The sequence below is a fragment of the Pelophylax lessonae genome (genome assembly GCF_965119305.1).
Source record: "Pelophylax lessonae genome assembly, chromosome: 2".
Classification (NCBI taxonomy): Eukaryota; Metazoa; Chordata; class Amphibia; order Anura; family Ranidae; genus Pelophylax; species Pelophylax lessonae.
This window is the reverse complement of record NC_138769.1, coordinates 116,822,717-116,849,789: the sequence shown is the minus strand read 5'-3', so window position 1 is coordinate 116,849,789 and position 27,073 is coordinate 116,822,717. Positions and strand designations below refer to the sequence as shown.

The 27,073-nt window shown below is 48.0% G+C and overlaps 1 protein-coding gene across 2 annotated transcripts in view; it reads left to right on the top strand.

Moving 5' to 3' along the window:
• The window catches only part of TTC19 (tetratricopeptide repeat domain 19), an 82,411-nt gene extending 55,774 nt beyond the window's left edge, over nucleotides 1-26,637 (top strand). For both annotated transcript variants that reach the window (XM_082247588.1, XM_082247587.1), the window contains exons 9-10: nucleotides 7,002-7,164; nucleotides 26,317-26,637. In XM_082247588.1, coding sequence (XP_082103714.1) covers nucleotides 7,002-7,164; nucleotides 26,317-26,468 — 315 coding nt within the window. In that variant the 3' untranslated portion in view covers nucleotides 26,469-26,637. The remainder of the gene's footprint in view (nucleotides 1-7,001; nucleotides 7,165-26,316) is intronic.
• Nucleotides 26,638-27,073: the final 436 nt, after the last annotated feature.

The window sequence follows — 27,073 nt, the reverse complement described above, 5'->3', positions numbered from 1 at the left end:
TAAATGCTCAAACGTCCCGGGGGAAAGGAGGCATTTGGGGCAATCCGGGGATCGGGAAGGATCAAATTTCGCCATCCTGACAGGCGTAAGATAGCATCTATGTAAAATGTAGGTATGTGTTAGTCTGTCAGACATCTTGGGAGACACCAATTTACCCACTTCCAGCACCTCACTCCAATCATCATCGTCCATGTCACCAGCACAATCCACCCACGGGGCTTTAAGGGCATAGGCCAACTGCGTCGACGAGGGGTTAAGAAGCATATCATAAAACAAAGAGATCAGCTGCCGTGGTTCGTCCCTCTTTGCAACCAGCAGTACATCCAAAGGCTGCAAATGGGGACAAGCATCACCAAACTGTGCGGATAGGGCATGGCGCAACTGAAGAAATCGGAAAAACATAGAATTCGGTAGATGGAACTCGGCTTTCAGTCTGTCAAATGATTTGGGGCGACCGTCGTGGAGCACATGAGACAATAAATAAATGCCATGCTGTACCCAAATTCTCGGGTCAGGGATCAGCAACAGTTCCCTTAGGTGTCTGTTAAACCACAGGGGCGTATCGTCATGAAACAAAGGGCAACCCAATTTCGCCACTGCCAGATCCCAAATTCGTTTGGAGTGGAACCTAAAGGTATGTCTGCCGGAGCCCCCCAGCGCTCCTCCAAGACCTCTGAGAATATCACAAAAGGGGTGCGGGAAATGGCCAGGGGATTGCGTGCAGACCAGAGATTCATAGCGTAGCCTATCAAGTTTGTCAAAATAGAAAAAATGAGTTGTGCAGCAATATCAGGAGTAAAAATCCAATCAGGAGTAAAAATGGGAATAGCATAAAAAATCCAACAGCAGTATTCGGGGCGAAAGTCTCACTGAGTAACGTGGAGAGAGAACAAGCCCCATTCCAAAAGGAACAGGATCGCACAGTAGGTCCAGTAGAGCTAAACAATGCTACCCAAAAAACAGCGATTATGGTAACAAGAGATGTACAGTTCCCAGAATGAAGAGAGGGAGGGAAAAAAGAAAAAAGTCCACCCTCCCAACAGTATCAACGATCTCCGGGTATGTGACAGCAAGAAAAAAGCGGGGTACTAGAGGGTACAAGAAACGAAAAAGAGAAATGGGGGAGCACAAAAAAGGGCCTGACCAGGCATCAGTCACATCCATTCGGAATCCCCCTTTCTCTTCAGCAGGAAATCCAAAAGAAATGAAGAGGTCCAAGATCTTCAGCAGGGGAAAGAGAGGGGCTTCAGGCAGGGGCCACATTACGCCGATCTAACCAATCCATGGCCAAGGCAGGGTCCTCAAAGAATTGGACTCGATCATCCACTTCCACCCGAAGGCGCGCCGGATAAAGCATGGCATACTTCAGATGGAGAGCTCGCATGCGGCGTTTAACTTCCAGGAACCGGGCCCGTTGTCGCTGAACCTCCCCAGAGAAATCCGGAAACACAGCGACATGGCCTTGTTGGAAGGGAATGTTCCCCTTGTCCCTGGAGAGGTGAAGAATCTTGTCCCTATCCCGAAAGTTAAGGAACTTGGCGATGAGTGTGCGGGCCGGGGCACCAGGGGGAGGGGGACGTGCAGGGATGCGGTGGGCCCTCTCCACCGCAAACATCACCGAGAAGGAGACACGGCCAATGGACTGTACAAGGAGATCCTCCAGGAATCCAGCCGGATCAGTACCTTCAGCACGCTCAGGCAGGCCAATAAACCGAAGGTTGCACCTTCGCAACCGGTTCTCCATGTCATCCTGCTTGGAATGGAGCTGCTGAAGTTGCCGTGTGAAGTCCTCGGCGGAGTGCTGCAGGGGATGCAGAATATCTTCAGCCGCACTGATCCGCGTCTTAGCCTCGGTGACCCGGTCACGCAAAGCGGACATGTCCTGCCGGATCAACGAGATGTCGATCTTGACCTCCTCGATCTTAGAGGTAAGAGTACTTTGACATAGGGAGATGGCTTCCAGCACCCTGGAGGTCTCCGCCGTCGTAGGTTCTGACGGGGTGGAGGAGCCGGCGCCATCTTGAGCCGGCAAGGCCGGATCCTGCCGGCGAAATTTGTCAAGCTGGGAGCCGGCCGTCGTGCCTCTTTTAGGCGGAGACATAGTACCCGGAGAATCAGGAGAAGTCAGGGAACGAGGTAAGGTGAGTAAAGTCCAGGATAACGGATCAGGATGGGTAAAGCGGAGATCGGGTAGACGGAGCTCTCACCACATGCGACTTATCCCATCACGCTCCAGGCCACGCCCCCCCATAGGCGACACTTTAAACGCTTTTAACGGTTACCAGTTTAGAATTAGAGGAGGTCATTTTCTTGCATTATTGCTCTTGCTCTGACGATCGCAGCGATACCTCACATGTGTAATTTGAACACTGTTTACAGTAGCGGGCGCGACTTAGGTATGCGTTCTTTGGTGCGCAAGCTCATGGGGACGGGGGCGCTTTAACATTTTTAATTTTTTTCCCTATTTATTTTTAACAGTGTGTAGCACCCTCCTAGGTAGGTGCTAGGTAAAGTATAGTTTGCTCTGTCTGCTTCAGAGGGGGGCTTGATCAGTAGTTAGGCCTGTTGCATGTGTCCATGTGTGATTCATTTGGTCTGAGGGAGTGTCCCCACTGTATCCAATAGGGGAGCCTGTTGCACAGTGGAGGAAACACAGCAAGTGACACAGGCTTTTTATGACTATCCCAGTGGGTAGGCACAACAGTGGTGCATCCTGGGATATGTTTTAAAAGCCACGGGCCCATGTGACAGGGTATCTTTGGGTGGGAAGCTAGGTCCCAGGAGGAGGTCCTCCTGTTGCTGAGGAAGGTGGTCACAGGCGGTTCGGCCTTGTAGACCAGAAGTGTGGTGCTGAGCCAGGAGGTCCAGTGTATGCTGACAGATGGAGGTAAAGGTAGAGCAAACCCAGGGAAAAACAGTGTCCGTGAGTACCGGGAAGCTTGCCAGGGGTCTGCCCAGGAAGGGGACCACTCCAATGGAGAGTCAGTAGAAAGGGGGTGCCAACTAGGGCCCTGAAGATAAGTCATCACAGGATCATATTCATTCACTTCACTTCAGTGGCAAGGTGAAGCAGCGGCGGCCTTGCTGCACACACTACAGCTAGTTGTCCTCAAGTTGTACATAGTTCAACGTTGGAGTATCCACTCATTCCCTTCTCCCATCCAAGTTCTAAAATAAAATACAAAAAAACAAATCCCCTGGACTGTTCATTGTCTGAGCCAAGAACTTTTAATGCCGTGTGTCTGCATTCAGTTGCTAATGGTAACCCAGGGGAACCCAAGAAGTGTAATTCTCAGTAGCTCCCTAGGGGGCAGTGCTACAACGGTTTCTTTAAAAAAATAAAAAATCTGATCACTTTTATAGCTGTCACAAGCAATGTAAACATCCCCTGTGACAGTAATAGGCGGTTACAGACATATTCGCCAGCACACCAAGGATCTTGCACAGCAGTCCGGAGAAACTTTTTATTCCAAAAGGATCACATCACGATGGGTGCAACTTTTCGGAGTCACGCAGGACCCCTTCGTCAGGCATGTTATAAAGTGTTAACAGGGAATAGAGAATATATGTAGAAATATCACCAATCAAAACAATGGAAAAATGTGAAACCCCCTCCTCCTCAGACGTCATGTTCCCGCCAATGGACGTTTAATAAAATAATCGTTTAAAATATGATTAATCTAATAGTCACATATGGGTAAACTGTGGGATCATGGGTGCCCCCCAGTGAGTGTAATGATGTACAGTACACATGTAACGATCGGGTACATCACCAGAATGTACACTGATCTGATCTCACGGGCAGAGGGTCCCCATTGCTAGGCGACGTGTCCCAGAGCCAATCATGGCACGCTACGTAGGCCACTTGTGCACTTCCTGAACACCTCACTGGACTCCGCGGCCGCTGCTGTCATGGCAACCATGACATCAGGTGTGTAGACACGCCAGACACGCGCGGCTCCGGAGGGGGAAGGTGTAAAACACTTTGAGCGTGAGATAAGGAAAACAAAGAATAAAGCGAGTAACCCAATGGAGGGGAAAGAAAGGAGAAAAGGAAACAGAGAACATGAACTCAGTTATGGAATGAGTGGAAACAAAAGAAAAAAGTGTAAATGGGAATAAAATCAGAAATAAATAATCCAATGAATAAAAAATAAATAAATAAAAAGAAATGAATAAATAAAGACGAGAAAAAGAATGAATGAATGGAAAAATAATAAGAATAAAAGGAAAACTAAAATAAAAATACATATAAATAAAATTATAAAAATAAAAAATATAGAAAAATAAAAGGCAAAAGAAAAGAAAAATAAGAGAGAGAAAATAAAAAAGAAAAAAACTATAATAAAATTTAAAAAAATATAGATAGAAGTAGAACTATAACAAGAAATGCAGGTAATAGTTCATTATCACAGAGTGCAGGAAAAAAAGGACGGTGTGGGAAGTGCTGTGTAATAAAGGGGAGAACAAAGCAATAGATGGGTCACTGAGAACCTATTAATGTAATAGGCAGTGACACGTACTCTTTATGGAGGGATCTGGGGTCTAAAAGACCCCAAACCCCTCCAATGCACTTCAAAGTATTCAAAATGCTGAAATTGGCATTTTTGAATACTGTCATTTAATCGGCGCCAATAGCAGCTGAGTAAACCAGAAGTGGCGACGTGACGTCACTTCCAGGTTACTTGATCGGAGACCCGATCAAAGCCGAATCCAGCTTAGTTCGGGACTCTAACCAGCCCACGGACATGCCAGCTGGTTGCTCGGGTCTCCCGGTGTGAGAAGAGACCCGGGCAGAGCGGCGGGGGGGAACGTTATCACCAGAAAGGCGACCGCCAGCTCTAAAAAAACAGTACTGGGTTGACCCCGATACAACCACTTCTTCAAGACATGAGAGGAAAGTGACAGCACCAGGCTGAGAAGCACAGAATTGGACCACAAGAGTCTTTTAGCTATACCAGTAGTCATCCAGACAATGCTCTGAAGAAGAGGATAACCTCAAAATGCATTAGCCAATGTGTCTACGAGAATTGTGAATTTATGTATCGACCTAAGCAGATGATATGTCTAAGCTATGATGCAAGCATTGGTTTGTGAGTACATTCCCCTCCATTTTATACCATTTAATAAAACATGTTTTGAGGATAATGCGCTAGGCCTACATGCCTTCTTTGTTTCCTACACTTACGGCATACAGGTATGTTGGTTTGCAGGAAGTGGTTAATCAGTTCTAGCTGTTTTGATATTAATGAAATGAACAGGTGCACTAGATGGGCAACAGTGAGTTGACCTCCAAAACAGGAATGGTTTTACAGGTGGAAGCCACTGACATTCTTTTCCCTACTCCTCTTTTCTGACTGTTTTTTTTACTAGTTTTGCATTTGGCTAGAGTCATTGTCACTTGTGGTAGCATGAGGCGATACCTGGACCCTATAGAGGTTGCACAGGCATGCCAACTCCTTCAGGATGGCACATCAATACGTGCCATTGCCAGAAGATTGGAGACACCGTAAAAGCATGGAGGAGTTTCTAGGAGACAAGGCAGTTACTCTAGGAGAGCTGGACAGGACTGTAGAAGGTCCTTAAGCCATTAGCAGGAACGGCATCTTCTCCTTTATGCAAGGAGGAACAGGATGAACACTGCCTGAGCCCTCCAGCAGGCCTCTGTTGTGAATGTCTCTGACCAAACATTTGGAAACCGACTTAATGAGGGTGGCTTGAGGGCCCAAAATCCTCTAGTGGGCCCTGTGCTCACTGCCAGGCACCATGGAGGTCGATTAGCATTTTGCCATTAAACACCAGAATTGGCAGGTCCGCCACTGGAGCCCTGTGCTTTTCACAGATGAGAGCAGGTTCATCCTGAGCACATGGGACAGATGTAAAAGGGTCTGGAGACGTTGTGGAGAACGTTATGCTGACTGTTACATCGTTCAGCATGACCGGTTTGGTGGTGGGTCAGGGGTCTGGGAAGGCATATCCATGGAGGCATTCACAGACCTCTACAGGATGGACAATGGCACCCTGAATGCCATTAGGTATCGAGATTAAAATCCTTGGACCCATTGTACGCTGGTGCAGTGGGTCCTGGGTTCCTTCTGCACGACAATGCCTGGCCTCATGTGGCGAGAGTATGCAGCCAGTTCCCGGAGGATAAAGGAATTGATACCATTGAATGGCCCCCACGCTCGCCTGTCCTAAATCCAATAGAACACCTCTGGGACATTATGTTTTGGTCCATCCGACGCCACCAGTTTGCAGCTCCGTCTGTTCAGGAACTCAGTAATGCCCTGGTCCAGATCTGACCGGAAATACCCCAGGACACCATCCGTCGTCGCATTAGGAGCATGCTCCGACATTGTCAGGCATACATGCAAGCACGTGGGGGCCTTACAAACTACTGAGTACCATTTTGAGTTGCTGCAATGAAATTTCAGCAAAATGGACTAGCCTGCTGCATCATTTTTTTTCACTTTTATTTTCGGGGTGTCTTTGAATTTAGCCCTCCTGTAGGTCTATTTTCATTTTCATTTCTATCAAACTATGTGGCATCCTTTAGTTCCTAACGCATTACCCAGTCCATATCAGTATAGATATCCAGCATAAGATTTTTCCCCATTGAGATCTGATGTGTTTTCAAAAAGTTCCTTTAATTTTTTTGAGCAGTGTATAACATCATTGAAGTCCCATTGCCTGAATCTAATGGTTTGTTTATCAGGAAGCAAAAGGAAACTTTGTATAGCTTCATACTTTTAGTCACTGACCAGGCACAAGTATGTTTGTTCAGGGTTGGTAATGCAAACCTCTATATATTTCTCAGGAAAAGGTTCCTTTAATAATTGAAGTTTGTAAAATGCATATAAATCCTGTATGCTGACCTATATTATGTTAAGAAGACACAACTTGGCTTTCTTAGCATTCATTGCTTGTTTAGTAATTGTTAAATAAGACACTAACTGTATAGTAAGTTTTTTTCCTTTTCAGTCATGTTTTATGTCATGCAGACCATTACGCTGCTCAATGACCTGGCCACAGTGATGGAAGCACAGGGTCGCTATGATGAAGCTTACGACTTTGTCAGCCAAGCACTTCTTCTAGCTGAAAAGGCAGACCATCCAGATCATCATATATTTCTCACCAACATGGCAACGATTCTCATGCATCAAGGTAAACAATAGAAATATTAGTGTACAGTATAGGGATTAGAGAGTACATTTTGTGGTCTTTTAATGTGCTCCAGTACCAGGTATTTGCTTTCTTTAAATATAAAAAAACTTTGTCATGAACTGAAAAAACTTCAGGTAAAAGCACAGAAAATCCAGTATTTTTAATGCTTAGTTATTGATCTTTTATTCTCTTGCAATTTGAACTTGCCGAAACGTTTAAATGCATGAAGAAAAGTCAGTTCCCTAGCACAGCCCCCTCGCTTCTTGCACTCCTAGCCCTCTTCTCTTCTGGGAGTGTCTAATTATGGTCTTTGCTGGCCCAGTTCCTCTGTCTCTTCATTTACTAGCCTACATAAACTTTTATGTAGCTGCAAGGGAATCTTATGTGTAGCACCACCCCCGCAGGAGCTGCTGATTATATTATTGGGTCTACACCCTGCCTAACAACCCAATCAAATTGGCTCGATCCCTCCTCAGGCACAACTGACCCAGAATAGGACTGAACTATCAAATAGATACACAGGTTGGAATACAATACTTCACTATGCAACAATACCTTGTTACCTTCTTGAATAGTAGTCCTTCTGGGTGACACAATGGAACAACGCACAAGATTGTAATTAATCAAACTTAGTTTACTATATATCAAATTGAATAGGGGAGATACAATACAATACAATACAAGTCCATAAAAGGTTATTTAAAACAGCTTTAAAAAGGTAAAAGAATACCCCCACACTCCTCCTGCATTAAGGCTAGACACAGTACCAGGTAGGTGGGCCTATCTGAGTCCCTCCCCCAGAGTTCTCTTCTTTCTTGTTGATCTTCGCTAGCAAGGTTATTGAATAGAGCTCATTTGTAATCCAGATTAGGAATAAAGATCAAGAGAGAAAAAACAACGAGCTGTTAGTTGTCACCGCAGGGTGTCTGCGTAACTGAGCAATAACTTCTGCGAGAGAGATAAGCCTCTGGCGACTCCTTTACAGACCTTATTGTTTGTCTATGAGTCTCCTGAGAGAGTATGGTGATAAACCCCGGGGTTTTATCACCTCCTGCTGCGCTACCGCTATCTGTAGATAAAACTGTCTCTTCAGCAGATAAAGTCAGTTATTGGGCATGTGCCCTCTCACCAACAGAAGTTTCTCCTTCGCGCGCTTCCACTGCGGTCTCAGTCCTTTGGCTATATGCCAGCCGCGCGGGGTCCTTCTGGCGGATGACTTCCGGTCTCGGCAAACAGCAGTATGACCTCCAGGAATGTGCCTCGTGCTTGAGATGGGACGGTTCCACGTCGTCCCTCCAGGCTAAAAGGCTCTGGCCCAATATCCAGTGTCAGTCCTTCACTCTCGCTCGCTGGTTCCTCAGAGTCCAGCGCAGAAAGGCCCCCCCCCTTCGCGCGCTTCTCTCTTCCTTTAAATAACCTCCCCCATAGTGCCGTGCGGTGCAGCCGTGCACCCTGGATCTTGCAAAGCAGCCTGGGAGATGTAGTTTCTTCATCTTGTGAAAAGGAAGTCACAGCCCGGGAAATTCCATGCAGCTACCACTAGAGGGAGCCTAGTTCCTGGATCTTGCAAAGCAGCCTGGGAGATGTAGTTTCTTCATCTTGTGAAAAGGAAGTCACAGCCCGGGAAATTCCATGCAGCTACCACTAGAGGGAGCCTAGTTCCTTCCCACATATCAAACAGTGTCTTTAGGCATGTTTAACCCCGCTACACACTCCCCCCACTTGAGAAACTTTGGTCCCCAAAGAGGTCAACAGTATGTACCCTAGTGCATAGGTTGGCATTATACAACAAAAACATTAACATTTTGCTGAAATAAGTCAATCTGAATACATCCAATTTTGTATTCTAATAGCAGTGCAACAGTAAAACGATAAAGTGCAATTAATAAACAAATAAGTGATTTCTACAGTGTTAATATAGTGCTGATTTCTAGTGCTTTTATATAGTGCTCCTTTAAAAAGCACATGTGCCTTTGCAATTTCTTAAACACTTACATCTTAAAGTTTGTGTTGAAAAAAAAACATCAAAAGGTGAGAAAGAGAAAAACATATAGTGAGGTCAGAGCAACAAAATGTGCGCAAACATTAACTCACAAAATAAACCAAATTGTGAACATCAAAAACTGTGCTTATTATAATGGCCAAACCCAATATCCTTATGTACAAACTTAAATGCAAACGTTTTCTACTTCAATACTTTGTTCTCATGATCTCTCACAGACCCCCCAAAACTTGGGTGGCTTGTACAGTTGTGCCTGGGGGTGAGCTAGGGTTGTCCCCCACCAAATCTACAGTGGAGGAACTAGGCTGGTCAGGAGATCTTTTGGAGGTAAAAACAGCTTCTTCCGAACATTCACCCAATTGATCATAGGTCAGTCTCTTAGGTGGGTGAATGACTCTCCTTTCCCTCTGTTCCCGTGGAGGCATGCTCTCAGAGGTGCTAGGATCAGGCACTTCTGAGGATTCTTCAATGTCCCCCTCCTCATGTTCCAACACAGAGGAACCTGATGGTTCAAGAGAGGTCAGTTCTTCTTCAGAGAAGGGTGCAACCTCCTCCTCAGGATCTTCATCCTCAGCTGCTTCTTCTGGAAGCATATGAAAGGGTATGAATTCAGGGGCTTCTGCCCGAAGGGCTCCTCTATCAGCCAAGTCAGATGAAGACAGGGAGGCAGGTGTGGGTTCTGGCAACTGAGATGACCACAACCAGTCGGGTACCTCCTCTTCATCTTCCAAATCTTCAGATGGAGAACTTCCCTCTCCCTCATCTGGGAGCGTCGTCTGAGATCTGGTAACTGGTCTGGACCGGCGAGAAGTCGAAGGGGCCTCTGACAAGTCTTCCACAGGGGGCATACGAACCGCTTCAGAGAGAGGCAGCAAATGGTTCCGATGCCAAGCCTTCAATGGACCCACACTTCCTTCAGGCCGAATTTGGTACACAGGAAGGTTTGGCAGTTGCTTGCAGATAACATAAGGTTGGGACTTCCAGCGGTCTGCCAACTTGTGTTTTCCCGGGACACCCAAGTTTCTCAACAAAACCCTGTCCCCTGGTTGCAGGTCATGGATCCGAACTTTTAGGTCGAAATTTTTTTTATTCCGCAGTCCACGTTGATCAGATGTGGCCTGAGCCTTGTCATAGGCCGCTTTCAGACTCTTCCGCAGTCGGTCCACATATCCTCTATGCGATGCTGAAGAGGTATGATCAGGCGAAATGCCAAAGGCCAAATCCACTGGCAACCGAGCCTCCCTTCCAAACATCAGCCGATAAGGGGAATATCCAGTAGCATCACTGACAGTGCTGTTGTAGGCATGCACAATGGCAGCTACGTGCTTGCCCCAATGCTGTTTCTTCTCTGAGCTCAAAGTCCCCAACATATCCAAAAGAGTCCTGTTAAATCGTTCAGGCTGGGCATCCCCCTGTGGATGGTAGGGAGTGGTTCTAGTCTTTTGAATGCCTAACATATCTAACAGTCTCTTGATCAGTCTGCTTTCAAAGTCCCTTCCCTGATCAGAATGGAGGCGTTGTGGTAACCCATAATGTACAAAGAACTTCTCTACAAGAACTTTGGCTACCGTTGAGGCCTTCTGATCCCTTGTTGGGAATGCTTGAGCATATCTGGTAAAATGGTCTGTTACCACAAGGACATTCCCCTGGCCACTCAGATCAGGCTCTAAGCAAAGGAAATCAATGCACACCAGCTCCATGGGTCCCTGACTTTGTAGATGGCCCATTGGGGCTGCTTGACGTGGCAGAGTCTTCCTCTGTATACACCGGACACAAGAATGACAGTATCCTTCAACTTCGGCCCTCATACAAGGCCAGTAGAACCTGTCCCTGACAAGCTGAAAGGTTCTTTCGGGCCCCAGATGGCCATGATTATCATGAAGAGCGGCCAGAACTCCCTCTCTGTATTTAGCTGGTAAGAACAGTTGCCACTTCTCCTCCAGATCTTCAGATGGACCTCTCCGGTAGGCCACTCCTTCTCTGATCTGTAACCGGGTCCACTCTCTATGCAACAGACGGGCCCCCTGAGGGGAGTCAGTTAGAAGCAACTCAGGGCTCTGGATCTCCAGAGCTTCCAAGAGAAGTTTTCCCAAAGGGTCTTCCAACTGCTCCTTCCGCAAGTCCCTTTTGGACAGCCGGGGCAAACCCTCCCCTTCAACTTGGGTCACCTGGCAGTAGCATTTGGGTACTCCGATAGCCGAAACCCCAATCTCTTCTGCTCTTGACCCTCCTCGGGATCGAAATTCAGTTCCCTGATATAGGGCACGCACCCCTTCTGGAGCCAAATGAGTCCATTCTTCCGCAGGTTCCTGTGGAACATGCAACCTTCTGGATAGGGCATCTGCATCCCTATTTCCGATTCCTGGCCGATACTTCAGGCTAAAATTGAAGCTAGAGAGGGCAGCCAACCATCGATGTCCTGTTGCATCCAGCTTGGCCGTAGTCAACAGATAGGTGAGGGGATTATTATCTGTCTTGACAATGAATTCAGCTCCGTACAGGTAGTCTTTCAATTTGTCAACCACTGCCCACTTCAAGGCCAAGAATTCAAGTTTGTGAGTAGGATAATTCCTTTCAGCAGGCAATAGGCTTCTGCTCACATAGGCAACAGGTCGCAGATGACCCTCATGCTCCTGATAAAGTACCCCCCCCAGCCCATCTCGGCTGGCATCAACATGCAGTTCATATGGTTTTGTGGGGTCCGCATAGGCCAACACAGGGGCAGTGGTTAGGGTTTCCTTCAGCTGGACAAAGGCCCCTTCGCATTCCGGGGTCCACTGATCCTGGATGGATTCCTTAGCCTTCCGGGGGCCTATGGTGGACTTCGCCGGCTTTACCAACTCAGGGACATCATCTTCTTCATTCTTCAGGAGCTCATTTAGGGGTCGGGCAATCTGGGCGAACCCCTCCACAAACCTCCTGTAATAGGAGCAAAAGCCCAAGAATGACCGGAGTTCGGTCACATTTGTGGGTCTCGGCCAGGAAGCAACAGCATCCAGCTTGTCCGGGTCAGTGGCCACCCCTTCTTCAGACACGATATGGCCCAGGTAATGGACCGAGGACTGATAGAATTGGCACTTCTCAGGAGAAAGTTTCAGACCTTCTTCATGTAGCCTCTTCAAGACCTTTTCCAACCTCTCCTCATGTTCTTCTAAAGTTCTGCCAAACACGATAACATCATCCAAGTATACCAGTACCTCTATCAAATTCATATCTCCAACGGTCCTCTCCATCAGCCTTTGGAAGGTAGCAGGGGCCCCGGACAACCCCTGAGGCATGCGATTGAACTCAAAGAACCCCACAGGGGTGATGAAGGCTGTTTTCTCCCGATCTTCAGGGTGCATGGGGATCTGATAATACCCACTCTTTAAGTCCATCACACTGAACCACTTCGCCCCTGACAGACTCTGTAGGGCATCTTCGATTCGAGGAGTGGTATACTGGTCTGGGATGGTTCTTCTGTTCAGCGTTCGGTAGTCGATACAAAGCCTCAAAGATCCATTTTTCTTCCGGACTACCACTATCGGGGAAGCATACGGGCTCCTGGATTCTCGGATAATCCCGATCTTTTTGAGCTCTGCCAGCTGTTGACGTAGATCTTCTAAGTCACCTAAGGGGACTCGCCGGACTCTCTCCCTGAAAGGCTTGTCCTCACTCAGGCGGATCTTATGAGTAGCGCTCCTGGCACATCCCATGTCAAACTCGTCCTTAGAGAATATTTCCCTACATCGAGCAAGTTGTGCCTTGGCCCTCTTCACCCATTCCGGCGGGAGGGCAGCGTTTCCAGAGCAAAGCTCCTCTATAACCGCTTCACCCTGTTCCTTTTCTTTGAAATCAATGGGGGCAACTGGGGTAGCCGGGCTGACTTGGCCCAGGAGCACTCTGGCCGGTACCTTCACTGGTGTAATAGAGGTGTTTCTGACACTCACTAAAACCCTTCCACGGTTTTCCTGTAACACCTTCAAAGGGATCACCTCAGGGATCACTTCTATCCCTCTCTGTCTCTCCTTTTGACCTGATTCAAAGATAATGAAGGGACCCGGCTGTTGCCATGTGAGTTTAACAGAAGCCTTAAAACAGGCCACCTCTCCTGGCTGTAAGACCTTTTCTGCTCTATCCAGCTTCCAGAGTCGTCCAACTCCTTCTGCGGGGGTCTCTTGCTCCAACACTAATCGTTGGTAGGCCTGCCGTAGCATGGGATGGATCCTTGGCGCCTGAGCATCTTGTCCCTGGACCAGTTGTATCAGAAGGCGCCTTACCAGGTCAGTGTTTGTTCCTACAATGAGAGAGCTTTTGTTGGCCCCTGGTGGACGAGGACAGACCACCGCTAAGGTGTCGAAGGTTTCCGCTTCACCAGCCACTGATGGATCAAAGGTCAACTTGATTGGCAGATACCCGTCATAGGGAAAACTTTGGGTCCCAATACCCCATATCTCCAGATCTTCCAACTTCTGCAAAGGTAGATGGGTAAGATATTTATCATAGAAGTCTCTATACAAAAGAGTCACCTGGGCCCCTGTGTCAAGGAGGGCTCTTGTGTAAATTCCTTCCACCTGAACCGAGACCACTGGGGAGGGCCCGACCAAGTTAGTTGGGAATTCTCTTGATGTAGCCTGGTTGTCTGATTCAGTTCTCTGTACCCTGGCCCTCTTCTCCTTTTTCTTCCTTGATCTGGGCCCCCGCTGAACCCGGTGTGCATTGACTTTCCTTCCCTCAGTGACCCGGAGTCTAGAACTGGGGGTATTATATTTGGGTCTGACCCCCTGACTCAGTTTCCCTGATCCTGCACCACTTCTGGAGTCCCTTAAGACTGGCGGACACCCGGTTGACTCCTTCACCGGTGTCCTCTGAAGTTTCCCGCTGGCTCGCGAGGTTTCGCGGCAGCATTTCCTGAGCTGGGACATACCCTTCTAACATGCCCAACTCCCCCGCAGTTGAAACAAGTTAACAATCTTGCAGGCCGTGGCTCTGGATCTGTGCTGAGACTAACAGGTTCATCTGGCCTCTCCGATATACTCCCCTTGGGTAGAGTGGATACCTGACCAGTCAGGATGGACACCATTTCTATCAACTGAGACACTTGGGTCTTTAGAAGTTCAACTTGAGAGTCACCCTCTTCCACACTTATCACTCCAACCCGGGCAGTTGAGTCAAACTGCCGACTTTTCTTCTTGTTGTCCAACATAACCTCTTCCTCTCTGACCATTCGAATCAGATCGGGGTATTCTAGAATGCCGCCATCCCGGACGAGCCCCCACGTGTAGCACCACCCCCGCAGGAGCTGCTGATTATATTATTGGGTCTACACCCTGCCTAACAACCCAATCAAATTGGCTCGATCCCTCCTCAGGCACAACTGACCCAGAATAGGACTGAACTATCAAATAGATACACAGGTTGGAATACAATACTTCACTATGCAACAATACCTTGTTACCTTCTTGAATAGTAGTCCTTCTGGGTGACACAATGGAACAACGCACAAGATTGTAATTAATCAAACTTAGTTTACTATATATCAAATTGAATAGGGGAGATACAATACAATACAATACAAGTCCATAAAAGGTTATTTAAAACAGCTTTAAAAAGGTAAAAGAATACCCCCACACTCCTCCTGCATTAAGGCTAGACACAGTACCAGGTAGGTGGGCCTATCTGAGTCCCTCCCCCAGAGTTCTCTTCTTTCTTGTTGATCTTCGCTAGCAAGGTTATTGAATAGAGCTCATTTGTAATCCAGATTAGGAATAAAGATCAAGAGAGAAAAAACAACGAGCTGTTAGTTGTCACCGCAGGGTGTCTGCGTAACTGAGCAATAACTTCTGCGAGAGAGATAAGCCTCTGGCGACTCCTTTACAGACCTTATTGTTTGTCTATGAGTCTCCTGAGAGAGTATGGTGATAAACCCCGGGGTTTTATCACCTCCTGCTGCGCTACCGCTATCTGTAGATAAAACTGTCTCTTCAGCAGATAAAGTCAGTTATTGGGCATGTGCCCTCTCACCAACAGAAGTTTCTCCTTCGCGCGCTTCCACTGCGGTCTCAGTCCTTTGGCTATATGCCAGCCGCGCGGGGTCCTTCTGGCGGATGACTTCCGGTCTCGGCAAACAGCAGTATGACCTCCAGGAATGTGCCTCGTGCTTGAGATGGGACGGTTCCACGTCGTCCCTCCAGGCTAAAAGGCTCTGGCCCAATATCCAGTGTCAGTCCTTCACTCTCGCTCGCTGGTTCCTCAGAGTCCAGCGCAGAAAGGCCCCCCCCCTTCGCGCGCTTCTCTCTTCCTTTAAATAACCTCCCCCATAGTGCCGTGCGGTGCAGCCGTGCACCCTGGATCTTGCAAAGCAGCCTGGGAGATGTAGTTTCTTCATCTTGTGAAAAGGAAGTCACAGCCCGGGAAATTCCATGCAGCTACCACTAGAGGGAGCCTAGTTCCTGGATCTTGCAAAGCAGCCTGGGAGATGTAGTTTCTTCATCTTGTGAAAAGGAAGTCACAGCCCGGGAAATTCCATGCAGCTACCACTAGAGGGAGCCTAGTTCCTTCCCACATATCAAACAGTGTCTTTAGGCATGTTTAACCCCGCTACATATGATATTATCATTATGCTTTGATCAAATGTTATATTTATATATATATATATATATATCTCTGTATTATATATTATGTGCTAGTATAATAGAGTACATTTTTCAGGGAATGCATTGTAATAATGTTTAAAAAAGCCAAAGGTTTGATTAGTAGCAAACTTGTACCACATCCCATAAATCATTAACAAATCAATGGCTGTCTATCAAGGCAGCCCAAAAGGTAAAAGACAAACATGCAATCGGTAAAAAGAAAAGTCATTAAAGTTAATTCAACATGACAAACCAGGTTGATTGATACTAAATCCAAAGCCAACAGAAACATTTAAAAATATGTACTTGCTACTAAAGTGAACATAATCCCTATTGTTCATAGCCCCACCTACAGTATGTACATACATATATGCAGATTATATGTGACTACTCTGGAAATGGTAATAGTATTAGCCCACCAGATATCTACTGGTTGAATATAACACATATGGTATAGTTCAAACAGAATTTGGCTGTGGAGGAGTTGCAATATCTCAACAAGTTTGGTACATGTGCTTCTACAGGAGAGGAGCGTTCTAATAAGAAACAGAAAAGCAAAAAGAAAACTCAGTACATAATAAAGACATTATACAATACGTATAATAATATGACATAGTATCCCAATATAAGTAAATTTCGCCTGGAATATGATTACGGGATATGTTACTACATAGGTTTACAAAACATTATGTATCGTAAATTTACCTGAAGAATATGTAGAAAATTCTTCCATAAAAATCCTGAACAGAGACCCTTACCAGAAGCCACAGGAATGAGGGATAGGGAAGCACGAGGCAGGTATCAAATCTTTAGGAAAAAGGGAGAAAAAATAAAAGCATATACACACAAACTGCAGGAATGAAGGATAGGGAAGCACGAGGCAGGTGCCAAATCTTTAGAAAAAAGGGGGAAAAAAAAAAGAATATACACAAAAACTGCAGCATAAAAATTGGATTTTTGTGCTTACCGTAAAATCCATTTCTCTGAGTTCATTGACGGATGCAGCACTCCATAGTCAGAACCATAGGGTTTTATTGCCCCCTACAGGAGTAGGACACTAGGCAGAAAAAAGACTTGACTACGCCTGTGGGCAGTCCTAGATGGTATACATCCCCCTCCCTGCTATAGGGCCTTCAGGTTACTAACAAGCAGTGTCAGAAGTATTAAAACTCCATAGAGGGGTGGGTGCTGTGTCCGTCAATAAATTTAGAGAAATGGATTTTATGGTAAGTACAAAAATTCTATTTTGAAACTGTTTTTTGTGTCTGTGTTGGTTTCACAGACGGTGACAAAATGGTATAGGGGGTTGCGGGAGTCTTTGGACCCCGACACTGTTCCTCCGGAACAGCTGGAACTGTTGGACCAGGTGTATGGATGTGGCTCCCCTGGTGGCCAGGGTCTCGGCCATGGGCATTGTATTAAGACGCATGGTTTGATTGTAGAACTGGTTGGCTGACCAAGCTTCTAAAAAGGCCTTAGCTGATCTCCCCTTTCTGGGAGACAGGTTATTTGGCGACTCATTGGATGAGTTGATCAAGGGACTGACTGGCGGGAAGAGTACTCTTCTTCCTCAATCTTCCAAGGGTAAGACACCTCATCCTAAGCGGGGTCCTTTTCTTTTCTATTCACAAACTTTTTTTTTTTTTTCATGCCTCCGGGGGCGCAAGAAAAAGGTAAGCTGTTCAGAACTTCTGGAGGTGCTAAAAATCCCTGGGTTAAGACCAAGGCCGGTCAGTCCGGTGTGGCAGACAAGTCCTCTTCAGCATGAAGAGGCGCCCTCACTCGGCTCAGGGGTGGGGGGGACGTCTGCGCTTCTTTCAGGAACCCTGGACTTCCTTCATCCAGGACGATTGGGTTCGCAAACTGGTTTGTTCTGGGTACAAGATCGAATTCCGGTCCCGGCCAGGGTGCAGGTTCTTTCAGTCAAATCTTCACTGGTCTCTGGAGCATTTGAAGGATCTGCGGGAGGCTGGGCGAGATCTCCTGGCTCAAGGGGTGATTGTACCGGTTCCTCAACAGGAACGCTCTCGAGGTTTCTATTCAAACCTGTTCACTGTGCACAGAAAGGAGGGCAAAGTGCGTCCAATCCTGGACCTCAAGGCTCTCAACCACTTTGTGCGGGTGCAGAGGTTTCAAATGGAGTCCATTCAGCAGGTGATGGCATCTTTGAATCAGAGTGATTTTATGGCTTCCATCGATCTCAAAGATGTGTATCTCCACATCCCCATATTCGAGGGACACCAGCAATTCCTCCGCTTTGCGGTGGCAGAGGAGCCCTTTCAATTTGTGGCTTTACCCTTTGGTCTCGCCTCAGCTCCCAGAGTTTTTAAGGTCCTAGCCCCTGTGCTGGCCTAGTTGCGTCGACGAGGTATTTCCATTGTAGGGATATCTGGACGATCTCCTGTTGCGAGCAGTTTCCCATTCGGATCTGCTGGACAACGTCTCCATCAGATTCGGACCCCTTCAGGAATTTGGGTGGACGATCAATGTCGCCAAATCTGCCCTGACTCCATCTGTGCGGGTCACCTATCTGGGGCTGATCCTCGACTCTGCTCTGGCGAGGGTCTGTCTTGCTGCCTTTGGAAAAGCTTCAGAAGTTGCAAGGGGCGTTCAGGTTGCTGATGGAGGCCGATCAGTCATCCTTGCGGGCTTGCATGAGGGCCCTGGGTCTGATGGTCTTGACCTTCGAAGCAGTCCCGTTTGCTCAGTCTCGCACGAGACAGCTGCAGAAAGAGATTCTGTCAAAATGGAACAGAGATACTCGGCCACTCGGTTGAGCCATCTCCCACACTTGGTGGCTCCAATCGCCTATCCTATGCCAGGGCAAGTCCTTCCTGCCAGTGTTTTGGACGGTGGTCACCACGGACGCCAGCCTGTCAGGCTGGGGTGGAGTGCTGGGGAAGCTCTGTGCCCAGGGAACTTGGACAACAGAAGAGTCTTCCTTGCCGATCAATATCCTGGAGCTAAGAGCGATCAAGCTCTGCCCGCTTCACTGGGCGAGTCAGCTACGCGGCTCTCCAGTTCGGGTCCAGTCGGACAATTCTACAGCCGTGGCTTACATCAACCATCAAGGGGGCACCAGGAGTGCCCTGGCAGCCAAGAAGGTGGCCGAGATTCTGGTATGGAAGGAACACACTGTTTTCTGGCTCTTTCCACAGTCCACATCGTGGGTGTGGAGAATTGGCAAGTGGATTACCTGAATCATCAGGTGTTGGATCACGGGGAGTGGTCCCTGCATCCGGAGGCGTTTCATCTCCTGTGTGCCCAGTGGGGGACTCCGGAGGTGGATCTGTTCGCGTCTCGCCTCAACAGGAAAGTTCAGAGGTTTGTGGCCAGGTCTTGGGATCTTTTAGCCGATGCCACAGACACTCTGGTGGCTCCTTGGGGTCGGTATCGCCTGTTATATGCCTTCCCTCCGCTCGTTCTCCTGCCGAGGTTTCTGGTGGCGATGGAAGGCATCCCGGTCATTCTGGTGGCTCCAGACTTGCCTCGGCGGTCTTGGTACGCAGAACTGGTAAAAATGGTTGTGGATCCTCCATGGCGTCTTCCTCTGCGGGAAGATCTACCTCAAGGACCGATCTTCCATCCTGTTTTACACTGGCTGGCTTTAACGGCTTTGCTGTTGAAAGTTAGGTGTTGAGGGATAGAGGTCTCTCTGATTCGGTGATCTTACCCTTTTGAATGCCAGGAAATCGACCTCTGTGAAACGCTGCAGCGTCGCTCTTTTTCGATAGCTAGGGTTCTGGCCTTTTTGCAAAAAGGGTTTGAGCAGCGATTGGCGTTGGGGGACTATCAAGGGCCAGGTGTCGGCCTTGGCTATTTACTTCCAACGTCTGTTGGCTACTCATAGTCTGATTCGCACCTTCTTTAAGGGGGTGCGTCATCTGGCCCCTCCGAGGAGATCCCCATTGCCTCCGTGGGATCTTAATCTGGTTTTGTCTGTTCTTCAAAAGCTTCCATTTGAGAATATTAGGGAGATTTCTCTGCTTTCTTTGTCGCAGAAGGTTGCCTTCCTAGTGGCTATCACTTCTGCCTGCATAGTCTTTGAGTTGGCGGCTATGTCCTTTCGTTCACATCATGTGGTGGTCCACAGGGATAAAAGTGGTCATCCGACCTAATCCATCTTTTCTTCCTAAGGTGGTGTCGGATTTTTATCTGAATGAAGACATTGTGTTGCCTTCCTTATGTCTTAAGCCTAAACATCACAAAGAAGTTGCCTTGCACTCTCTGGATGTGGTTCGGGGGATAAGAGTTTATCTGACGGTTACTGAGTCCTTCATGAAGTCGGACTCTCTCTTTGTCCTTCCTGACGGTCCTCGCAAAGGTTTGGCTGCGCCCGCTGCGACCATTTTGAGATGGATCAGGCAGACGGTGGTTCAGGCTTATTCAATCAAGGGTCCGGTTCCTCCTTTCCCTGTGAAGGCGCATTCTACTAGAGTGCTGAGTGCCTCTTGGGCTTTTCGCCATCAGGCCTCTGTTGTACAAGTTTGTAAGGCAGCGACTTGGTCGTCTGTGCACACCTTTACAAAACTTTACAAGGTGGATTTGTTGGCATCTTCGAAAAAGCCTCTCTTGGGCGCAAGGTTTTGCAGGCTGCTGTTTCATAAGAGAATGTTTGTACTTCGGGGTCTTTTTTCTCGTTGAGCTCCAGGTTGGCCCATGTTGCCCGGTTTTTAGCCTTTTGGAGTTGACGTTACTATCTGGTTGCGTTTTTCCCACCCCTCATACATACACTGCTTTGGGACATCCCATGACTCAGCTCATGGAGGTGAGGCTGCTTTTGTCGACGGACGATAGAGAAAATAAGCTTTTTGTAAGATCTTACCGTAAAATCTTTTCTCTGATGTCCGTCGACAGGCGCAGCACCCGCCCCTCTGTTTGGGGTTGGCTCTTTTGTCTTCACTGCTTTTAAACTAAAATTATGTACTGGATTGGGCAGTGAGGGTTTATGCCAAGAGGGACAGTCCCCTGGGTGTGTGTATTCAAATTTTACTGCCTAGACTACTCCTGATGGGAGGAGCATAAACCCAATCAGTTCATGGAGATGAGACTGCATCTGTTGACTGACATCAGAGAAAAAGATTTTATGGTAAGATTTTACAAAAATCATATTTTTCTCTTTCGTTCATTGACGAACACAGCGCTCCCATATTCAGAACAAAAGGAACGTCCCCAAGCAGGGCCAACCCTGAGGGGTGGGACAACAAAAAATCCTAAGGCTAAACACAAGAGCCAACCAGGTAACAGGAGCTTAAGTCTGTCTGATCCATTTGGAAATGGTCGCAGAAGAAGCGGACAGCCGTTTTCTTGGCGCATCTGTGATCACAAACGTTGAGTCTGACCTCCGACAAAACTCAGTGGCTACCAGATACACCTGAACGCTTGAACATCCAAGGCATGCAATGCAAATTCCTTGGGATGAGTGGGCCTGGGACACAGAGAAGGCAACATGATGTCTCCATTTAAATGAATGTCAGAGACCACCTTAGGTAAGAACGACGGTCGTGGACAAAGAACCACCTTATCTTTGGGGACTACCAGATAGGGGGTACGAGAAGATAATGCCACCAGTCCCGACACCCTGCGAGCAGAGGTGATAGCCACCAAAAAGGCTACCTTCTGAGACATCGTGAGCAGAGGTATCTCCTAAATATTTTTAAAGGGAGGCTACTGGAGAACTGAGAGCACCATGTTAAAATTCCACGAAGGTAAAGGGGACTGCACCGGCGGAGTTACGCGTCGAACCCCTTGAATAAAAGTAAGCACCAATGAATGGGTGGTTAGGGGTCACTGAAAGAAGACCGCCAAGGCAGACACCAGGCTCTTGATGGTACTCAAGGTCAATTTCTGCTCAACACCTCGTTGAAGGAAGGTCAAAACCTGAGCCACGGAAAAGGAACAAGTGTGAACACTGATCGACTCACATCATTAAACGTACGCTTTCCACGAACGATGTTAAATCTTTGTAGCGGTTGATTTCCGAGCCTTCAGCAGTGTTAGGATCGCCGACCCAGGCAAACCGCTATCCTTCAGCACCTGGCTTTCAACAGCCAGGCCATCAAAGCCAGCGACTGTAAAGTAGGATGGAAGATTGGCTCTTGGGACAGCAGGTTCTCCCTGAGAGGCAGTCTCCAAGAAATGTCAGTGACCAATCGCACCAGGTCAGCATACCTAGACAGGCCAGTCTGGAGCCACTAGAATGACTGACTGGAATCCCTTCGGCCTCCATCCTGCGTAGAAGCCGCGGAAAAAGAAGGGAAGGCATAAATCAGACGATACTAGCTCCGTAGGGCCACCAGACCATTTTTGGTGTCCGCCAGAGGATCTGGTCACCTTGCCGAAAATCTCGGTACCTTTTTAGTGAGCCAAGACACTAACAGATCCACCTCGGGGGTGCCCCACTGCAGACATATCAGATGAAACCTGTCCGGATGAAGGGACCACTCCCCTTGGTCTAACGCCTGCCGTCTGAGAGAGTCCGCCTGCCAGTTTCCACTCCTGTAATGTGTACAGGGGAAAGGGCTGTAACGAAGCGTTCTGCCCACCGGAGAATGCCGGCTACTTCCAGAGCTGCTAACACACTTTTTGTTCCGCTCTTGTGATCGACATAAGCCAACGCTTTGGTATGGTCCAACTGGATCTGTACCAGGAGCTGATCCGTCCAGTGATCCAGGCAAAGTCTGTTCGCCCAACAGACCCTGAGCTGAGCTCAGTCGCAGGACTCCTCCCCACCCGAACAGACTGGCATCCATAGTGACCACTGTCCAATACAAGGGGAGAAAAGATTTGCTCTGCCATAGAGTGAAGCCACCAGACCAGGGAACCCCTGATTTCTCAGCTGAATCTGATTGTCTTGAGACTTTGGACACTTGTTCGATTTTACCAGGATCCCCCTTTGGAGAGACCTCGTATGGAACTGTGCATACGGAACCCTCTCGAAGGTAGACACCATCAGGCCCAGCACCCGCATGCAAGTCCGGAGGGAGGACCACCTGCTGGACAGCAATAGAGTTTGTCCAGAGAAAGGAACACTCTGGCTACAGATAAATCCAGAGTCAGACCCAGATAATCCAATTTCCGAGCAAACTTCTGGTGGAATCCGAGCAAACTTCTGGTAATTTAGAAGCCAACCAGGGTCTGTTTTAGTGATCGCCCATCAAGGCAAAAGAGGACTCCGCTCACTAGAGGAGGTCATCCAGATGACGTAGCAATGCAAGAACCAGGGCCAACACTTTTGTCAAGAGACGGGGAGCTGAGGCGAGACCAAAGGTTAACTCCAGAAACTGATAGCGCTCTTCTCCTACAGCAAAACAGAGGAAGCGCTGGTGTCGGGCACATATTGGAATGTGCAAGTAAGCATCCTTGATGTCGTTAGAGACTAGAAAATCCCCCTGATGTAGGGATGCCACTACTGCGCGAATGGACTCCATTCTGAATTTCTGTACCCGCACAAAGCAGTTCAGGGCCTTGAGGTCCAGAATTGGAAAGACCTTGCCTCCCTTTTTTGGGACTGTAAACCGGTTTGAATAAAAACATTGAAACCGTTCCGAGACCGGAACCAGGACAATCACAACCTGAAGCAACAGGTCCTGCACCGCCCCGAAGAGAGCTTGCAAGTGGTCCAGGGACAGGCAAACATAGGGTGGGAAAGACCCTTTCCAGAGGGCAATAACGAAATTCTATCTTGTAACCAGACAGAATTACTTAGTGGACCCATTTGTCGTTTACCAAGGAAGTCCATGTTCCCGGAAACCAACGAAGACGCCCCCCCACCCCCGGCACAGGTGAGGGCGCACCTTCATGCTGAAAGAGAGCCTTGTCTGCGGGTCTAGACAATCCCGATCTCAACTTGTCAGACCAGGGCTGCTTGGAACCTCCCAAGGAGGACATGAAAGATTTTGAACCCTTGTCAGTGGACCCTAAGGTGCAGAGAAAGAAGGGCTGCGTCTGTGACGAGGTTCTTTCCCCTTCCCGGACTGCGGAAGAAAAGTACTCTTAATGATGTCATCCAAGGTAGCACTAAACAGGCGATCGCCTTGAAAGGGTAAATCAATCAAAGCATTTTTAGAAGTCTGGTTCGCAGACCAACACTTAAGCCACAAAACACGCCTGAGCACCACTGCCGAGACAGATAGCTTAGAAATCAAGGGAGCCGCATCCTAAAGAGACATCGCATACAAACTGCAGCCCTGGACCAATTGGTCTGCCAACTCAGCAAAGGCAGGAGGAATCTGCTCACCCCCAAGATAATGGCACAGAATTTTTGCCCACTCAGTAGTGTTTGCGACACCAGGGCAATGGCCAAGACAGGCCTCAGCGCCGAACCAGCAATAGTGAACATATTACGGGCCATAGACTCCGCCTTTCTGTCAGCACGATTCTTAAAAGCAGGAGATTCCTCTACTGGAATCATGGTTGCCTTGTTCAAGACAAGAGACAGGGGGGGTCCACCACTGGTGGGACACTCCACTTCTTGAGGAGTGACTCTTCAAAGAGGTACCTCACCGCAAAGTGTTTAGGAACCACAAAGGGGTGTTTCGGACACTCCCAATCCTTATAGACAAACCCGTGGAAATACGATTGATAAGGGAACACCTTTGCCGCATGAGACGGCTTGTGAGTGCCAAAGGGGACGGCTACCTCCACAGCAGCTTCAGCTGCATCCTCCATCTTCAAAGTTTCCTGCACAGATGTAATCCGTGCTTCAACCAGCACCTTCTTGTGCGCAGCTACAGCAGTGGAGGAATCATCCTCACTATCTGATCAGCTAATGTGGCTACAGACCCCACAGGGTGGTCCACGTCTGCGGCATCCCAGCCAGATTCCCGAGCTGACGAGGCAGGGGAGTGCGGGAGGCACTTTTTGCAAGCCCGCCGCCCAAAGGCCACCTCCACCAGGGAAACAAAGAACTTCAGGACCGCTGTCAATGCATCAATGGAGGGCTGGGACCCCGAGAGGTCTTCAGCCTCCGAGAGGAGGTCAGGTGGGGAAACCTGCTCCAGAGACTCCGTAAGGTAAAGGGGGAACCCACCAGCAAAAAGCGTCTAGCACCGCTAGGGGACTCGCCCATCTAAAGCACCTCACCTGTATCACCACAGGGGCACCCAAAAGCAGAGCACCCCACAACCTGCAGCAGAGAGAGGCAGGGACCCCACCAGAACACGCCACCCCACCAGAGTAGCACTGATCTGCACCAGAGATAGTCTGTATCCACGTGCGCCATCCAGGGGAAAAGGAAACCCAGGAGTCAGCACTAGGGGAAAAGGAGCTCCCACAGCCATATTCGCCGCCCAGAGGGTCCATTGTCATGGCGACCGCTCCTAATGCATGCCAGGCCGGACCAACCAAAAATGGCCGCCGACTACACAAACATGGCCGCCAGCCATAGAGAATCACACAGGCCCCAATACAATGTCACTGACCATGGCTAAATGGCCACCACACACAGCATCCATTAGGCTTCCAGGGACCCGGAGAGACCCCTGAATCCGAGGCCACATCCCAAAAGGAAAGGGGTGATCTGGGCACAGGACCACCATAACAGTACCCACCCCAGCCATGAAGGCTGTTCTGGGAAGCAGGCCTTCAAAGGAATGATATCCAAAATATTCCTTTCCAAACCCTCTGTAATGATGGGTATACTAACTAAAAGTACAAACGATAACTATATAAAATTCATATAAATATGGACCTTTTTGAAAGGCATACAAGTACTTGGTGTAGGATGAGGGACCATATGCCTTCCCATATGTGCAGCATGCAGTGAGAAAAAGACAAGCTGGTCGGGCTGTTTAAATATGGCTCCTGTCAACTGCGCCACATCCTCTCTCAACCATATAGTTAGAAAAGGGAGGAGGCGGTGATATCAAAACTAGCCTACTACTGGGTATGCGTGGCCACCATCCAGGGGGATGGCGCCGAGTTACATAACCGAGTATGCGCTGACCCACCTACTAGGATTGGCAAGGTCAAACATGCCCAGTATTGGTGGTCGATCGGGGAATATCCCCTGGAGGAGGCTGCAAATCAGCTCCACTTCCCAGAAGTAATCTGAAGCACTGGGGACACACAGAGCCACAACCATCCTCCCCTATGTGGGCGTCCTACACCAGCTCCAGCCACTCCCGTGCAGATAAACCATCTTCAGGGGGGGGAAAAGGGTAGAGCAAAGTGACATCCCTGGGCCTTGCCGAGGTCCAAAACACAAACAAATTCAAAATTAATATTAGTTGCCTTTATGTTAACCTACAAAGATGAAACTATTTTTATGTTTAAAAGTTGCAGCTTTGATGCACTTACTTTACTACAGCTACACTACTTTGAGTCACTGGCCGAGAATCAGCATGCTGCCAGTAAAGCCTTAACCCCTGTTATGCATCAGTTAGCGACAGCATTGGCCTGTTACCCAGAAAAAGTGTGGTACAGTCTTTGCAGATAAGGTTCCTATAAAGTTATTTTAGAAAGTGTAAGAACATTATTAAGGTAAAAGTGGACTTTCCCTTTGTGATCTTTGTATGCTTTGTGGCCTCTATAAAGGAGGGATGGAACACCTGGCAGATGCTGAGCGAATCTTCAGGGAGGCGCTGAAAAAGGCAGAGGAGAAAAAGGATACAATATCTGTTCAGTATATCCAAGAAGGACTTTCTAAACTCACTACGTGGAAGGAGGAAAAAAGCAAAAATATTTAATTGTCCATTTTATTAACGATACAGACTTCAGTACTACCTTCTGCCGGTATGCTGGGTCTTTTGTTAAATATAAAGAATGCAGGTTGGCTGTACATGGACTTTTTTATTGCTAAATTGTAGATCACATGTGAAACTGTAAATAAAATGTTTTAAATTATTTCAAACTCTACCTTCAACTGTTTTATAAAAGTAAATTCCCTGCATCTGTAAAAGAAGGTTATGCATCTTTAAAGCAAACCTGTGGCATATTTCACATAAGTTGACCACTGCTGTTTATATAAGTTGATTAGTGGGGCGCAGTGGGAGCCCCCAACCCTGCAGCGTTCTTCTTTATCAAATTTTTACCAGAACTTGAATGGCTGTTCTCTGTCCTGTCTGCTTTGCCTCCCTTTTTGGTCAGCTGGCCTGCATATCACACTTAGGGCTCTTTCAGACGGCCGCTCCGCTGTTTGTGTCTGCTGCGGGACTTTTTTTTTTTTTTTCACGGAGCGGATGACATTTGTGTCATCCGCTCCGTATGCCCGCATATCATTCCATCCGTTTGCGGATGATATGCAGACATAATGTAAGTCTATGTGGATTGCGGATGTCAGCGGATGACACCG